The sequence below is a fragment of the Macrobrachium nipponense genome, chromosome 15 (assembly GCF_015104395.2).
Source record: "Macrobrachium nipponense isolate FS-2020 chromosome 15, ASM1510439v2, whole genome shotgun sequence".
NCBI classification, from domain to species: Eukaryota; Metazoa; Arthropoda; class Malacostraca; order Decapoda; family Palaemonidae; genus Macrobrachium; species Macrobrachium nipponense.
Genome location: NC_087208.1, coordinates 18,341,876 through 18,360,860, shown reverse-complemented (window position 1 = coordinate 18,360,860; position 18,985 = coordinate 18,341,876). Strand labels below are relative to the sequence as shown.

Below are 18,985 nucleotides of genomic sequence, written 5' to 3'. Positions count from 1 at the left end.
TCCAAAAACAAAATCGTTTGATTTTTGCAAGTTATCAATCATTAAGCCAAAAAAGATTTACCCATTTATCAACAGACAGGCACATAGAGATCACCTTCTCTTAGTCAAACTACGTTACCTGTTATTATTCTAAAAACAGCTGTTCCCTGCCACATGAGTCGTTAACGTAATGCAGTACGTTCATGCAAGGTATCAAGTGTTACAGAGAAGTCACGCGATTTTATCTAAGTTTTTGATGTTGATCAATTCCTCATGAAAAATGGAACGTCACAGATAATGAGGATTCATTAGGTTTAGCACGGTAGGAGGAGGTTGGTAAAACCTACTTTTTCAATCTATATATAATATATAATATATATATATATATTATATATATATATACATATATATATATATATATACATGATATAATATATATATATAATATATGTATATATGTATATATATATACTATATATATATATATATATAGTATATCATATATCTATATATATATCTATATCTATAATATATATATATATATATATATACTACGATAAAGAAGATCAATGGTAGGAACACGAAGAGGTCCACATTATGCTTTTAATCCTACGTTTCGTGACAACATCGCCACATCTTCAGGATTTTTTCTACAAAATAAAGTAGAATATGTAACAAAATAAGAGCTGATTACAAGATCCAAAAGTTGAAAAGTTAAAACAGTTTAATGGTAAAATGACAACTATCACACTTAAATTACATGCACACTTGATTAAAACAGACCAGAAGTACCAAACAACTTACAAATGACGAGAACTTATAAAAATTTCAGCTAAATTACACAAACACAAAAGTAACAACAAATATCATAAAAAGTAAAAGTCATATATTCACAAAACCACAGGCAAAAACAGCTCAACACTTAACCAACCTTTCAGCATCAAAGATAAAAACACACCAAAATTAAACAACGTCAAGAGGCACAAGGAATGACAGAATAATTAGGCTAAAAACAATGGGACAGCATTCCTTGTGCCTCTTGACGTTGTTTAATTTTAGTGTGTTTTTATCTTTGATGCTGAAAGGTTGGTTAAGTGTTGAGCTGTTTTTGCCTGTGGTTTTGTGAATATATGACTTTACTTTTTATGATATTTGTTGTTACTTTTATGTTTGTGTAATTTAGCTGAAATTTTAAAATGTTCTTCTCATCATTTGTAAGTTGTTTGGTACTTCTGGTCTGTTTCAATCAAGTGTGGCATGTAATTTATGTGTGAGAGTTGTCATTTTACCATTAAACTGTTTTAACTTTTCGGCTTTTGGATCTTGTAATCAGCTCTTATTTTATGTTAACATATTATACTTTATTTTGTTGAAAAAATCCCTGAAGATGTGGCGATGTTGTCACGAAACGTAGGATTAAAAGCATAATGCTGATCTCTTCGTGTTCCTGCCCTTGATCTTCTGTATCGTGTGGATAAACGTCCTGTACGTCTTGACCTGTGTTTGTATATATAGTATATATATATATATATATATATATATATATATATGTATATATATATACATACATACACACACACCACACACACACACACACACACATATATATATATATATATATATATATATATTATATATATATATATATATAAAAGATATATATGTGTATATAATATAAACTGTTAACTGATTAACTTTGACAACTTTCTTCACAATCTATATATCATATTATTATATGTATATATAATGTTATTGATTACTTTACAAAACTTTCTCAATCCTATCATTCAGATTATATATGTGTATATAAATAATATTATTGATTACTTTACAACTTTCTCAATTTCTATCTTATATTTCTTCGGTATCAAATTTCCCAACCGTTGATTGAAGGACCGCTGTGAAACCCCTTGCTCTTACTTTGTCCAGAGTTGGACGGAAGTTATTTATTCTCCTGTGTCTGTCTGTCTTTCCTCGAGATATTTCGCAAAAATATCGACGGATTTCAATGAAATGTTGTTGCTGAAGGGCGGGCAACGATCAGTGAAAAGTGCTATACACTTTCAAAGTGGGTCAGAATCGAACCGAGATGGATGCAATTCTAAGACTTATTTTTTCCCTGTGGATGTGGAATATTCCTTGGTAGAACTACGTATATTCTCTCAGAGTGATTTCTAGCTATACCAAGGGACTTCAGAAGGTTCAAAGAACACATTTTTTATCATACAGATTGAAAACCAGACGGGAGGAATCGTATTGTCGCTGAGATCTCCTGGAGAGGGAAAAGGGTTGGGGGTTCCTTGGGAGCTTGTTAGTCGTCCGTGATACCTGTCCGATTCGAACAATGGCTTATTGGAAAAACAAGCTACGGCTCCTTTCATCCCAGAAAGCTGCCGGATAATCGTCCTTATACAAATCGGAGAGAAAAATCGAGGTTGGGGAGGGAGGAGGAGATGCTGAGGAAATTTTTGAATATAACGTAAGGGTTTGAGTGAAAGTCCTTAGAATATCTGTATAAGATCCCACCTAAAAAATGGCACCGACGACATATATTGCAATATACACGCGCACTTGCACGTACCATATTCGCACAAAACACACACACACACACACACACACACACACACACACACACATATATATATATATATATATATATATATATATATATATATATATATATATATATATATATATGTGTGTGTGTGTGTGTGTGTGTGTGTGTGTGTGTGTGTGTGTATGTGTGTGTGTGTGTTAATGGGTTCAGTGATTATTACTGACATGGTATGTATATATATATATATATATAATATATATATATATATATATATATTATAAAACTTAATCACTTCTGCAATACCAAATAACGATCACGGAGTCATTTTTTTGGAAGCTCCCTTTAAAGTGGAACCACCTCAAGCAGCAATGGATCAGGACATCTAGCAAGTTGGGCCACTGAACCTTCTACTTCAGACACGCATGGAATCCTTGTCTGTCTACCCAGTTCGTCCACTGTGACACGCCTTTTCATCTAGGGACAGGTACACTTCCGCGAGTTAATGGATGTGTGCCCAAGCAAGGCAGACTTAGTATACTTTGCCCAAGGGTGACCTGGAGGTAGTTGCTGTTCAAGACAACCTCATTCTATTCTTGAGCCAAAGTTTTGTCATTCCGTTCTTTAGACAAAGTTTTGCAACTAATAAAATACACCCCTATGAAATGAAGAAATCATACGTGTGTTTTCACCACAATCCTCTTTCCCTTTAGAAGATGTGGAACCAGAAGGCTCCAACCTTTTCGATTCTCAAGTTCCCAGGGAGAGGTTGCTAGCTCACACACCTTCTCTTGACCCCAGAAGTTTCTGGTATCTATTCATAGCTGGTGGCCTGGTGAGTGTTAAGCATGGAGTGGTCTGAAATCTAGAAAATGTTCCTGTGGCTTCTAAGATCTCAAGACAACATTTCTCCAGTTTTCTTTACTTTTTCTTCTCCAATATAGAGTTATGGAGAAAAAGAAATTAGTTGCTACATTGTGCCGTTTAATTTTCGTCTACCAGCAGTTATTATTTCACGGCCACCTTCTTCCAGAGGAACCACAAATATTATGTGAGGATTGGTGTGGCCATAACAAAATTAAGGAAGAAAAGTGACCGAACGAGAAGGGTCAGTAAGATCTGCCATGAAACCAATCAACAGGTGAACGGACAGGTGATGGGAACACCCTTTGCAGTTCTCTTTGGAATATGTTTAAATCTAAGCAAGTCATCTCTACATCATCTCCGTTAAAGGATCCTATGAATCAAAAAAGTTGACTGAGTTTCTGAATGTAAATTAAGTCCTCACTTGACGACGTTGGCAAATATATACAAGACCCTCCTCTTCCTTGAAGACCATGTTAGAAAAAAAACCAACATAGTATGTCACATCTATCCAGATAAAAGCAACCAGAGTAGGCGTTGCATAAATGCAGGGGAAGATTGCCCAGACGCATTCAAAGGGTCTGTTATTTTTGTCTGTATCAGACAATAACCGCAAAACTATCCATTCAGGACTGAAAAGGTGCGACAGATGTTGACTAATTTGGAACATCAGTAACATCGCGGAGGATGTGAAGAGGAAGAAAATGCAAAATTCTGCACTCAACATTCGTGAAGGCAAGACGAAAAAAAATAATTTTGGTTCATGAAATTTAGGCTGTCAGGCCGAGGACTGAGGCACTTCCGGCTATTCAGCGCTTAAGACAGTGATAAGAAGGAGCTTGAGTGGCTGGACAGTTGCATAAAGCGATCTGGACTGTACAGGAGATGAAGCTCAAGGATTTATAGGCGGAACCGGGAGAAATTCCTACAGCTGCACTGAAGAGTATTGGTTAGAGATTTTGGTCAGCAAGACTGAAGAAAGGAGGCGGGAATAGAGGAAAGGTAAAAGACCAAAGCGTTGGTGGTGTAGCTGGGCCCTGAAAGGATGCTGCAAACACCCGTTAACAATGCCTTCAGTGCAAAACTTGAGGTGAACTGACAAGACTGCCCACTATGGACAGGCTAAACAATAGAGATATCTACCAGCAATGTCGGATATAGGATGATCTACATGCATGAAGAAGAGACTCCGGAGGACCATCACAGATACAGTAATACCAAAGGTGCTTTTCCGAGATAAGCAACAGCTCCATCTTTCGGGACCCATTGAATAAAAGACCAGCGTGCAGTATAAGCTGAAATGCGTGGAAGAGGCATGGAGATGTCTCTCAATCAAAGCTACATTGGTTACAGATTAATAACCCTAACTGAAATACCTACAAGATTGTTACAACAACAGAGCCATTTACCAGAATTTTGTGCCAACATACGACAATAAGCCTTGCTTAAGTGACATTAGAAACGGAAACTGTCGGCCAAGAGGGACGGGTCAAGGACTGATAACTGCCGAGACAGAGAATTTAACCGTGCATAATCCTGTGTTCAATATCAAGGTACTCTGGGGCTATTTCATATTCTCTAGACAAGGAAAAGGCAAGCAAAACCAAGTAATAACAGAGAAGAGGAGGCCCCTCAAAAGGTTTGTGGTCCCGCCCTACAAAGCACCAGCAACGCCCCCACCCACCAAGCAAAGCCCTGGAAAAAGGAGGTCCCTTACCCCTTAAAACCAATTGCCCTCTCTCCCACTATCACTTACTACCACCATCTTGCTTGGTGAGACGTTCCCGCGCGAAGTCAGATTAATCAACAGATATCACAAGTTTAACATACGTCTAGAATTTGAGAAATATCTAGAAGTGTTCGTGAACTATCGGTGATAAGATTAGTGTGAAAATAGTAGGATAAAGCGTCTTCTAAGTTAGTTTAACAAGTGAAATACTGTAAATCAGAACAAGATGGCAGTAAGTTCCAACTGCGGTAAGAAATGGCGAAATTTAGCTTGCTTGGCAGATTCTCAATACGATGAGGTAGCAGGAAGGGAACTGGCATTTCTCATCTATGAGATCAGCAACAGTCCTAACCAAAAAGATACAAAAGCATTCATAGATATATTAGAAGGATATAATCCTTCAAACTGGAACAAATCAACTGAAAACATCTTGAAAATAATTGAAGAAGTTCCAAATAAAATCCAAGTGGTCAAGAGACTCATAAAGAAAATATACATAAACCAACATATTCCGACAAAGAAAATGAAATAAGGTGAACCTTGTAAATATCCTAATTGATGCATTAGGAAAAAGAAATGCCAAAAGCATGCAAAAACTGTGTAAGGTGTGGTATAGCATAGTTAATCCACAAAACCTAATCAGAAAATGTGCTGCATGCAACATTCCGACCCATCCACAGTGTGCTGAGGTAATGCAAGATATGAGAAAAGATACAAGAATATTTTGTTCAACATGTCTATCGTGGATAGACAATGTTATTAAATCAAGATTTGAATGTACAAATAGTTGAGGATGAAGAAGAAGAGAGAGAGGAAGAAGAAGAAGAGCAAAATGGAAGTGAGTAAACAAAACTGAAATGAAGCCAGAAAAAAAATAAAGGAAAAACAAAAAAAAGGAAAAAAAACAAGATAAAAGTATGGATGCAGAGATACTCATTGATACTACATATGAGGCAATAAAGCAGCATACTTACGAAGAAATAAATTACGAGATGACAACACAAAAGAAAATCCCGAAGAGGCTCTACCCAGATCTACACAATGACGGGAAAGAGGAAAAAATAGACAAAAAAGACAAAGTCTGCAACCTTTTGAAAAGAGGGAATTGCAGATTTGGAGAAAGATGTTACTACAACATCCTAAGTATGTCACAACTATGAAATATATGGTAAATGTGCATACCTAGATGGCTATGAGGATGATTGCAGAGATCTGCATCAAAACCAAAAATATGCAAAACCTAAAAGAAGGAAAAGGATGTAAGTTCGACAAAAAATGTAAATATATGCACCCTGTAGCCATGAATCATAATCAAATAAATAATCAATCAAGTAATAAAATCCAAAATAAGAAAGAAACAAATAAAGAGAGGAATAAAGAATATCAGGTAAAGAAAAAAGCAAGCCATCAACGAGATATGCAGAGATGTCAGCAAAAAAATTTCAAAGCATCAGCTCCAAAATTCTACTCAAGAGATAATAACTGTATTTATTATGCAAGAGGATATTGCAGAAACGGAAGGAGAAAATTGCAGATTCAGACACAAAATGAATAATTACGATGAAGGAAAATCAAATATTTTGGAAAAGTTGGATTTTTTAATGTCAGAATTTCTGGAAATGAAAAAAAGAACAACATACCAGAACAGGAAAGAGACATGGGAAAATCCTTATTACTACCAATATTAAATGAAGGAGAAAACACGCAAACCATCATAGTGATGAATGCGCAGGGTTTAGTTACGAGTAACTCAAAAAGAAAAATAGAGTACTTAGAAGAACTAACCCAAATTGAAAAGAAAATAGATATAATGAATATAAGTTGAAACCTGGTATCCCAAGAGACTGGGAATGATGATCAAATAAAAGGGTTCCAAACTTATAGATCAGATAGAAAAAATAGGAATCAAGGGGGAACCGCAATATATGGGAAAGACAAAAAACAAGGAAAAATATATGAGAAATATAGTAACTCAGAATGTGAACTAATAGCGGTAGAATTTGAATCTGAAAAATTAATGAACATAGTAATATATAGACCTCCTAATACTAAAGAGTTTGACTTAATAATAGAAAAACTGGATGATATATGTAGAAATCACAAGGACTGGACTATTCTCCTATCTGGAGACTTCAACTTTCCTTTTGTAGACTGGAAAGAACGAATAGGAGATTGTGGTTGTACTTATACATATAAAAAAGAGAGTAATAGTAGAATACAACATTCAACAAATAAATCACCTGCCAACAAGAAAAGGAAAATACTTTAGACCTAGTATTTGTGAACGAGATGAATTATGTTAAAGAAATAATAGTTTATGATGCGAGTATTTCAGACCATAATGTCATAGAACTAACAGTCCATTCCAAAGCAAGTGAAAACAGAGATAAGCAAGAAATGAAAAAGTGGGAAGGATATGGAAAATACAACTTCTACAGTAAAAATATAAAATGGTCAGAAATAAATGAAGAATTAAACAAAGATTGGGATAACATTTTCGTAAGTGATGACATAAGGGTAAATACGGAGATATTATATAAAATATTAGAGAAAATAGTGGATAAATATATACCTTGAAGAAGAAAGTAAATACCGAGTTATGCATACCAAGAGACAGAAGGATTCTTGTTCCAGAAAATCAGAAAGTGGAAAAAAGGTCTTGCAAAAGAAAAAAATGCATGGAAAGTTATAGAACTAAAAAGTAAGATAGAAAATGCAGAACAAAAGATTATACAATCAAAACAAAATGAAAAACGGGACTTGGAAGAACAAACCCTAATAGATATCAAGCAAAACCCCAAACTATTATACTCATACGCGAAAAAGATGAATAAAAGAAGAATAGAAATTGGCCCTCTAAGAATTGAAGGGAGATTAACGAATGAAAAAAAGGAAATTTGCAACATATTGGCAGACGATAGAGAGAATTCACCCCTGGAATAGATAATGAAGATAATGATATAGAAGTAAGGGACGAAAATAGTGAATATTTAGTTGACATAGATATTAATGAAGCTGATATTGTGCAGGCTATTAATGAAATTAAAAATGGAGCAGCAGCAGGACCTGATGGAATTCCTGCTATTTTGTTAAAGAAAGTAGTTCATTCTATCGCAAAGCCACTTGCAATATTATTAAGACAAAGTGTAGATACAGGCAAGATTTATGATGAGCACAAATTAGCATATATTACCCCTACTTTCAAAAGTGGATCAAGACTAGAGGCAAGTAATTATAGGCCTGTGAGTCTAACATCACATATTATGAAAGCGTATGAAAGGGTAATGAAGAAAAATATTATGAAACATTTAATAAAAAATAATTTGTTTAATATAGGACAACATGGTTTCGTACCCGGAAAAAGTACACAAACCCAATTGTTAGTCCACTGTGAGAACATATTCAAAAATATGAAAAGTGGAAATGAAACAGATGTGGTTTACCTAGACTTTGCAAAAGCTTTTGACAAAGTAGATCATAATATATTAGCGAAGAAAATTAGAAAACACAATATCGTGGATAAAGTAGGAAGATGGTTAAAAGAATTTTTACACAACAGAAAACAGATAGTTATTGCAAACGATGAGAAATCGGATGAAGCCAAGGTAATATCCGGTGTGCCACAAGGTACGGTGTTAGCTGCAATACTGTTTGTTATTATGATTGAAGACATAGACAGTAATGTTGAGGATTCGGTAGTGAGTAGTTTCGCTGATGACACAAGAATAAGTAGAGAAATTACTTGTGATGAAGATAGGAACGCTCTACAAAGAGACCTTAACAAAGTATATGATTGGGCAGAGGTAAATAGGATGGTATTTAACTCTGATAAATTTGAATCAATAAATTATGGAGACAGAGAAGGAAAGCTATATGCATATAGGGGACCTAATAATGAGACAATCACAAATAAGGAAGCAGTTAAAGACCTTGGTGTGATGATGAATAGGAACATGTATGCAATGATCAAATAGCAATTCTTTTGGCAAAATGTAAAGCAAAAAATCGGGAATGTTGTTTTGCGGCACTTTCAAAACAAGAAAAGCATTGAACACAATTGATTGATTAGCTTTATAAAACATATGTTCGTAGTCCACTTGAATATTGCAATATGATATGGTACCCACACTATCAAAAGGATATTGCACAAATGGAGAGTGTACAAAGGTCCTTTACAGCTAGAATAGAAGAAGTTAAGGACCTTGACTACTGGGAAAGACTACAATCCTTAAAATTATATAGTCTAGAAAGGAGAAGAGAACGCTACATGATAATTCAGGCATGGAAACAGATAGAAGGAATAGCAGAAAACATCATGGAACTAAAAATATCAGAAAGAGCAAGCAGAGGTAGATAATAGTGCCCAAAACTAAATACCAGGAAAAATAAAAAGAAAGAAAGGCACACAGGACATTAATCCACTACGCACCAGCATCGATAATGCAGCGTCTATTCAATGCGTTGCCAGCTCATCTGAGGAATATATCAGGAGTGAGCGTAGATGTGTTTAAGAATAAGCTCGACAAATATCTAAACTGCATCCCAGACCATCCAAGATTGGAAGATGCAAAATATACCGGAAGATGTACTAGCAACTCTGGTAGATATTAGAGGTGCCTCACACTGAGGGACCTGGGGCAACCCGAACGAACTGTAAGGTCTGTAAGGTAAGGACCCCATGAATTTATAGCATATATATCTGCACAACCTACATTTACCACTGTAATTGAAGGGGAAATTGCCATTGGTTAAGTGAGCCAAGTCGAGAGGTCTACAGCAGGTCACTAATTCACTTCAACACTTGAAATCCACTTATGGGCTGCCGATGTACACTGGACAGTTCTGGTATTAGGATTATAGCTCAATCTATACTGATCTGTCAAGTAGAATTATAAAGACTTGCCAGCGTTCATTGTGAGCTTCTTATGATAATGGCTATACCCAAAGAGCATGAACTACGAGCATATATATATATATATATATATATATATATATATATATATACTATATATATATATAATATAGAGAGAGAGAGAGAGAGAGAGAGAGAGAGAGAGAGAGAGAGAGAGAGAGAGAGAGAGAGAGGTATATTAAACTATATTATATCGGTAGTTAGACAGATAGTTAAATGAGAGAATAAGATCGTGCTCATAATTGATTGATCTCCCATCCAATATGCGAGGAACGCCAAGACTCGTATTACCGACCACTCGACAGCAGGTAACTTATTTTCCCGTTCGGAAATCAGCGTGACGTATGTGCCCGGCCACTTTTTGCTTCAAGCATCTTTCATAGGAAGCTCTCTGACATACCGGAACAGATTAACACTATAGATCCCTTTTTCACGTTCTATATTTGACTGTTGATAAAGCTGGCTATTAAATGCGAGAATAAATGCCAATCCTCAATTGGTCTGACCTCGCATCCAAAATCCACTTAAATTATTTAAAGCAATGGAAATCACGCTTTCCCAATCACCCACCCCCACCCAACCCCCCTGCATCAGTATTGGTTGGGCAATGGGTTTGCAAAAACGCCCATGTCCAACGTTGTTATTGTGCCCGCCCAAAAATTGTATATATATATATATATATATATATATATATATATATATATATACATATATATATATATATATATATACAGATATATATCTATATATATATATATACATACATATATATATAATATATATATATATATATATATATATATATATACTATATATATACGTATATATATATCTATATACAATTCGTTTACACCAAAGATGAAAGGAACGTGTTTAGCTGCCACGTTCAAATGTCGTATGTTTACAGAAACACACATACACACACACATATATATATAATATATATATATATATATATATAAGAGAGAGAGAGAGAGAGAGGAGATAGAGAGAGAGAGAAGATGAGAGAGAGAGAGAGAGAGAGAGAGAGTCTACCTGTCATTGTTACCAGATAGATATGTAGAGGTAATAGCCACAATGCCCCCTTAACTCCTCGAATTCTATAATCTTTTTTTTTTTTGTTTTTTGGATACGCTTGTCACTACAAAGCCTCGAGATCCAACTTCAAAGAAATATGAAAGAAATCGTGATGTCAGGTAGCGGGAAACGAACCCGCCATACCATAACCACGAAACTCAACCACAGGCCATCGTTGGCACCTATGGCGGTGCCAGACGCACGGTCATAGCTAACTTTAACGTTAAGTAGAATAAAAACTACTGAGGCTAGGGGGCTCCTATTTGGTATGTTTGATGATTGGAGAGTGGATGATCAATATACAATATTGCATCCCTCTAGCCTCAGTAGTTTTGAAGATGTAAGGGCGGACGGACAGACGAAAAGCCATCTCAATAGTTGTCTTTTACAGAAAACTAAAAGGAGAGGGTATGGGCGCGTGAAAGATGATATGGAGACACGTTTCACCGCATTGTAGAGACAACGTCTGTATTCCAGAACAAAGCGCTGCAGCTTCTCTGGCACTTCAGTCGCAAGATGAGGAAGAACAATGGACGGCGCTCACGAGTCGAGCTCTCTCTCGTCTCGTTGCCGAGTCATTGTTGTCTTGGGATGAAGATTCCTCGCTTCAACGACAAAGTTCTACAAACCACTAGAAGCGCTTCTGTCTGGTAATTGAAGGCGGTGTCACGCGAGTAGATTTTCGGGCTTCTTTTTGATCCTTCTCGCCCAACTCTGCACCAAGGAGCTAAATTAGCAGGGTATTGACGGTGTATGTTTTCGTCTGTGCTTGTTTAGCACCAAAATAGAAAAATGTTGTCCATTTGGTCAGAATTTGACAGAACTAGTGACTATGGTCATGTGACAGCAGTCTGATATCGAAACCCAACTATAGAGATTTTCTTCAAGTCAATGGACTTGGTTTGGAAATCTTGTCATTAGTTTTCATATTTTTGAAAATCCTATTCATTCATTTCATACCTCAAATACTGCGTGGCTTTCATTTCGAAAGCTTTTCTACGTTATCAGATGTCTCACATTCAAACAGTTACAGTTTAATGGAGAATCGTCGACATCTTAAGTAATGTAAGTTCGTAATCGATGTCAACATTAAAAGACAGACCTTACCAACTAAACGTTCGTGATTAGAATAACACCAATATGGGAAAAGATTTAAATCTACCCGAGTGCACCAAAAAGTCCATCTACAGTAGATAGAATAACTCTGAGATGGTTGGCATAAAGTAGAAGCGTTTCTTATCATCCGCGAGCTCGGGTAATTCCACAGCTTGAGAAGGCGATTATTAGCATCCCTGGCCCCCAGCTACATAGTTTTCCAATTGGATTCGCTGAGGCAGAAAAAATTCTATTGAATCTCCGGGGTGCTTATATCCAGCAAGTGAGAGACACAAATTTATGCAAGTGGCAGAAACTTGGCTAATATTGGCGCTGGAGGGAACGTTATCTTGCAAGAAAATTGTCCTTAATATTTACAGTCACACCTGGAACTTCTCTTTCCCTGGAAAGCCTCTTTGGCCTACCGATTGCGGGCCCCCACCATCACCACCCCGCCACCCCCCCACAACCCCCACAACCCCCACAACCCCCCACACCCCCCCAACCCCCACCCACAACCAACTCGACACTGGCTTATGAAAAGGCGACTCTTCCGGGGATACGAACGCGCTTAGAACTCTCAGATGCGCCGCGAAGGAAATTTCCCCATATTTATAAAGGGAGGGAGTCCCCAGCTACGTAGAAGAGGAGGAACTTCGGGTTTATTACGGATTCCAGGCAGTTGGCCCGAATGGAAAAGAAGGCGGGACGGGAGGGAGATTTCGGTTTTACATGCCTGAGAGGCGTTAAGTGGATAACCTGGTCGACTGGTTTCCAGTCATCTGGAAACGGTCTGGTTACAGTCAAGTTTTTAAAACTGACCCCTTTTCCAGCCGAATGTTCTTCAGCCATGCGATTGTAAGAAGTGCAAATGGAAGGCGAGTTGCGGTTTCATCTGAATAAAGCCTCGAATTGGGGGAGGGAGTCCAACTCAAAATTAAAACAATGAGAAGCCGACGAGAAAAGCAACACACGAGGGTCCTTTCGTATCATATTTCTTCCTCATTTCCCCTCTGCTCTTTGTGCATTGCAGTCATATTCATCTGTGGTTTGAATAACAATAATAACATTTAAGTCAGTTGCCTATTTTACGCAAAAATATTTTTGAACCAATTCCATTCTGAAATCTAAGACGCTATAGTTCTCTCGAATTCGGATTTAACCTCTCATTCTGCGCGTCACTTCCTTTGCCTGGAAACAAATATGACTATTCAGCATAAACAAGAATTTATATGGAATAGTTGATCCTTAAAGACAGTTTTCGAAGCAAGATTCCACGGAAGTGAATGACTAAAATCCGACTCAATTCATAACTTCGGCAGTTCTCATACCATACGTCGTTCATACGCTATTAAGCTAGTGGGTGACCTCTATTCTCAACCATCTTTCCTTACGCGGAGCTGTGCCCGCCATGATAGCGTAAACCCTCATGTTTCCTCGCAAACAGACAAAATTGCGTTCATGACCTTTATACCCAGAGAGGATAAGAAGCACAAATCCCTTGAGCTCTCTATTCAGGAGGTGCCAGTCAAAGAAAGCCCCTCATCTCTGGAAACCTGAACAGTTGGTGATATTTAAAGTCTGAAGCAGCAAATGAAATTAAGAGTCGAAAAACTTCTCCCCATCTGACCTCGAAAAGGCTCTCTCAACAAAGCAGTCAATCCTGTTCCCGGATTAACCACTCAACCTAAGTGGATTATAAATCTATTAGAAGACGACATAAAGCCGGCGCTGCGGAGCCCTTTCAAGAGCAAGGTTAAGGACGAAGGGAAACAGCGACTCGAGTTACGGGAATCTCTCGCTGACGAAAATGGGAATCCGCTCCCCAGATTTTACAGGAGAAATTGTTCACCAAGATGTGACGGATCTGTCTGTGTGGCTTTTTTCATTTATGCATATTTCATAAGCTTTTCTAATATTATACCATTTGGAATACTTATTTGGGCAAGTATTTCACGATCTGAAACCTACTTTTGACTGGAAAGCATAAGTTTCTGCATATAGTTAACGCATTTACGGGTATGCATAGATTTCTTAAAATGGTGACAATATATATTGCACACATATGTGTGTGCACGTGTTGTGTGTATATATATATATATATATATATATAATATATATATATTAAAATTATATGTGTATATAAATAATAAATATATATATTATTATATATTATATATATATTTTATATATATATGTATATATATATAGATAGATAGATAGATAGATAGATATTATTGTGCGCCATTTGCTTTCAGATGGAGATTTCTAATCGTGTTAACGTTCCGTTTCTCGACGAGTTTCATGGGATGAGGCTGCTAGCCTCATGCCCGGCCTCCCCACCGTGGTTGCGTCCCATTACGACCAACCGATAGATTTTTCAAGAAACGGTGCCTACGTCGTCCCCCACCGCCATCCGTGGGATCGATCGCGGGTCTTGGGCAAGCAAGGAAACTGGCTGCAGTAACGGGAACAAGAGATAATGGTAATTATCATTCCCGACAAAAACCCCGTCACAATTTGCTTCTGCTTGGAAATGTCTGAGAGTTGAAGATTATGCAAATATCTGCCGGCGCAAAAGTGACTGATTGAAAAGATCCTCTCATGATCATTTGAGCTTGCTCGGTCTAAGGATCCTCTGATTGTTTGAATCTCTCTCTCTCTCTCTCTCTCTCTCTCTCTCACACACACACACACACACACACACGCTTTACAAGCCATTAGGAATTTCCAATTCCCGTTGGAATGAGTATTCCACGGATTTCTGGAACGAAATGAGCGGTAGCGTTTCCTCCTAATATGTTGTTGGCGTGGGGCTGCTGCCGTATTCCAAATTCACCATTTTTCCAAGAAGGACGGTTAAGACAGCGCGATTCATCTCTCGTTTTCAATGCAAATCGTGTAAAACTGGAGCCTCTGATGTCTTGCCTGGTCCTTCAGATGGCTCTCTTTAATTTCCTCGTTTTTTATGATGTTCGCTCAAGTTTGTTTGTTTCTACTGGGCGTGTTTTCATGGCGTTTCCCGTCCATTTGTCTTCAACACATCTTAAAATTGCATGAAAATACAGAGCATTTCATTAATGTTCTCTACGTTTCATGATTTCGTTAAGAGAGAATATTTGCGTCACCGACGGATAGGTTATCAAGTAAAATAAATATAAAAGCAACAATATTTCGGGTTTCATTAAGAAAAATAAAGATAGCAATAACATCAGTGACCAACTAAAAACCCACTCTCGCTGTGCGTGTGGGGATACATTTATGTGTGTTCGTGTAATGTATGTGTGTGCGAGAGAGAGAGAGAGAGAGAGAGAGAGAGAGAGAGAGAGTTAGGAGACAGACTGTCGGGAGGCCCAGAATGACAAGAAGGCTCTGGGCCAAATCCAGACATGCTGACGGAGGGAGAGAAGGGTACGCCCCAAGAAGTGAGATACAGCACTTACTAATGTAAACACATTAAAAAGGCAGAAGGTTCCGTCAATAAGTATATGAATAAATGAATACAACGAATGACAGAACACAAAGAAAAAATCAATTCTTTCATTTATCTTGGATAACCAGACTGTCAGTTGCACAGAAAGTCAATTATAAAAGATGCAGCGAGGAAAAGTGTGCTGAAATAGAGCCTTGATCGTCAGTATTTATCAGAGCACTACAGGGAATTGCAGGTCATCTAAAGAAATCCTACGAGTTCTTTTCGGTCATGTCTAGAGATTATTCAAAATATATTTTAGTCACAACATGCGGTCATCCAGGCTTTATAATCTAAACCTTGGAAAGGACAAAAAGGTCCTGTTATATGATGGCATACGTTGTTTTTATTATTATTATTATTATTATTATTATTATTATTATTATTATTATTATTATTATTATTATTATTTTGTATACACATATCAAAATAAGCGACAATGACATTAAACTAGTTACAACACTACCTTATATATATATATAAATATATATGTATATATATATATATATATATGCGTGTGTGTGTATATATATACATATTATATACATATACATACATACATATATATTTATTTACATATACATCAGCACACATGAAGGTTTAACTACCATCTTTACGAAGTGCTATCTTTACCCATAAACATCGAAGTTTGAGTGCACTTCTTCATTTGCTTACACTTAAATATCCAAGTTTCCCTCCTGATTTTCAGACACAAGTCTACTCACAAGAGCTCGAAGAACGAAAAGCGTTTTATAATAAACCGCTGAATGGAAGGGTAAATATTTGTCCGTGACATCCACCTTTACGTATTGTCACGTGGCCGAAGGAATACTCTGTCATGAAAGTGTCATCGTTAATGGAATCTGGCACTCGAGGTTCAGTGCCACTTTCAAATGTTCCTGTGTATGGAGGACAGTGTTAGATGGCCTGACTAACTTGTACACATGTCATGAGCAGTCATGCTCGGTGGAGGTAGTCGTTCTTTTATTTGGCATGACTACAGTTTGCCTGCCAGATCATTTTATATATATGAAATCTTCTCACATGGATTACTTTTTTTTTTGTCAAGTCTTTATATTTCTGCTCCCATAGATCATGCATGTCCACTTTTATTCAAATTTAGTCGTCGCGGTTATGAATTCTGTCTCCATAAAATCTTTGTACATTTTAGATCAATCATGCCACTTCCACACTTCCACGCACCGTACAAACGAACACATGAGGAATGATACGAAAGGTATGACGTTCGTTCATTTTTCCCTGGATTTAGCTGCTGATGAGTAATGACAGCGTTCTGGTTGAAACACTGCATATTCTTGAACAGAATATGTTGATCTCAACGTTATTTGTGGAGCAATTATTTAAATGAGTGGAAAAAAAGAGGAAAAAATACCATTTCCTTTGCGTCACATCGCGATGCAGAAAGTTTGGACGTTTAGGAGGCGAAAAAACTTGGAAGTAAAAGAAAAAAAAATAGAAAATGATAATAAAAACAGCGCAACATATCTGACATGACTTACCCAGAGAGCAGAGCAGATGCAAACACAGCACCAATTGGCTGGAACTCCGCGATAGCAGAGCACTGGTCATCTTTTCCCTCCGTTTCTCAGCTCAGTTGCCCATCATCAGTCTTGCGCTTCTGACTGTCATTGTTGGAGTCTGATGAAGATATCTGGAAACTCTATCGATGTACATCATCAGAAATCACTTCCTGAAGCTTGGATTCCGAACACATACTTTTCTTTATTTATTTTTTATTTCTCTTTTGCCACCGTCCATGTAATCAGTTCTTTAATCGTTGTGCTATTTTTCGCTAGTTTCTGAACACTAAAGTAATATATTCCGAAGTCATACGCATGATCAAGTCATCGCACCGTTTATTTCGACCAAGGTTAATTAATAACTCACATAGGTTCTTCACTGGAACGGTTTATCATTATAGCAGAATATACGTGAAATGACGGTTCTTAATATCTCACAGACGTGTCTTCATTTGGCAAAGAAACCGACCCTTCTCAGTGGCTGCAGAATTCAGAGAGGGTGAACACGGTCCAAATGACAGAGGCTTCACTAACCACAGCATTTCGTTTGATAACTCCAGTTCATATAGACACACCAGACTCTCTTCGATTCCTCAATAAAAAAAGGAAAAAAGGACATCATATACACCAAATAAATTTAGTAATTGGACCATATGCATTTTGCTCATCATTACAAACCCGCGCAAGCATATTCGGAATAAGTATAAAATATGTAGTGTAACATACAGCTAGATCTGTCAATAAATATCATATATATAGATATATATATATATATAATATATATATATATATATATATATGTGTGTGTGTGTGTATACATATATATAAAACACTTTATATAAGTTGCCAATGATGCTCTGAAGTCGTTTCATTATTAATTATTTTGTGGTTTAGGTTACCCATCGTTGTGAAGACTTTCCTTGCCTTAACTATTAATATCGACAATAATATCTCAAACCCAAACAAGGGAAATGGCCCTTTGACTCCTTTTGAACCTCAAAAGCTGTTTCAGCTGTACATAAAAGCTGCGTCCCCATACGCATGAATATGTTAACGACCCTTATCAATACGAGGCTGCAATAAATATAGGATTGCACTGTTAGCGGGAACGGGAGACGTCTGATACTGCAACTTGATAGTTGTTATTGTGAACATTTGTAATGTTCTTCGTTTTTATGCAAAAGCGGGAATGGCAGTCCAGGGTATCCGTGCGTCATTATTATTTAATGGAGAAGAAAATCCACAGTTATGGAACTATACGAATATATTTGAAAATGAAACTCAACAGAGAGCTTTCGAGAAGCTATACTAGAGAAGCGTACTACAGATTCTCGCAAGCTCTCTATAATTTTATTTTTATTCAAGTTACATTTGTTAGTCACAGAAATGTGGATGTCTTTAAATTATAGTCATGTTATGAACAGCCTTCGTAAGACAAAGATTTAAAATAAGCGCCTGAGATGACTTGGCAGCCACAAGTCACTGAATAGGTACTCGCATCACGGTATCAACGGTATCAGTCAATAAAATGGCGAAAAGTCGGGCGGGGAGAACGCCCCCTAACCCCCTCCCACAAGTAAGCCCACAGAAAATCTGTGCTCTAATATAGTCTCTGTTCTTTTCAACGTCACTCACGAGTGGCAGAGACAAGAGAAAGGTCTTTGCTCTGTCTCACTACCTCCTTGAAACATACGATCAGCGCCCCAGCCCCCTCCCCACCCAAGTAAGGACCAAGGAGAACCAGGTATTGGTTCTAATGTCT

The 18,985-nt window shown here is 37.2% G+C and overlaps 1 protein-coding gene across 5 annotated transcripts in view; it reads right to left on the bottom strand.

Annotated features, from left to right (window-relative positions):
- Positions 1 to 18,985, bottom strand: part of LOC135227010 (uncharacterized) — an 87,944-nt gene that overhangs the window by 37,885 nt on the left and 31,074 nt on the right. For 3 of the 5 annotated variants that reach the window (XM_064266767.1, XM_064266768.1, XM_064266769.1), the window contains exon 2: positions 17,203 to 17,815. The exons of 1 other annotated variant lie outside the window; for it this stretch is intronic. In XM_064266767.1, the coding sequence (XP_064122837.1) occupies positions 17,203 to 17,272 (70 nt within the window). In that variant the 5' untranslated portion in view covers positions 17,273 to 17,815. The remainder of the gene's footprint in view (positions 1 to 17,202; positions 17,816 to 18,985) is intronic. One more of the 5 variants, XM_064266770.1, reaches the window with a different exon arrangement.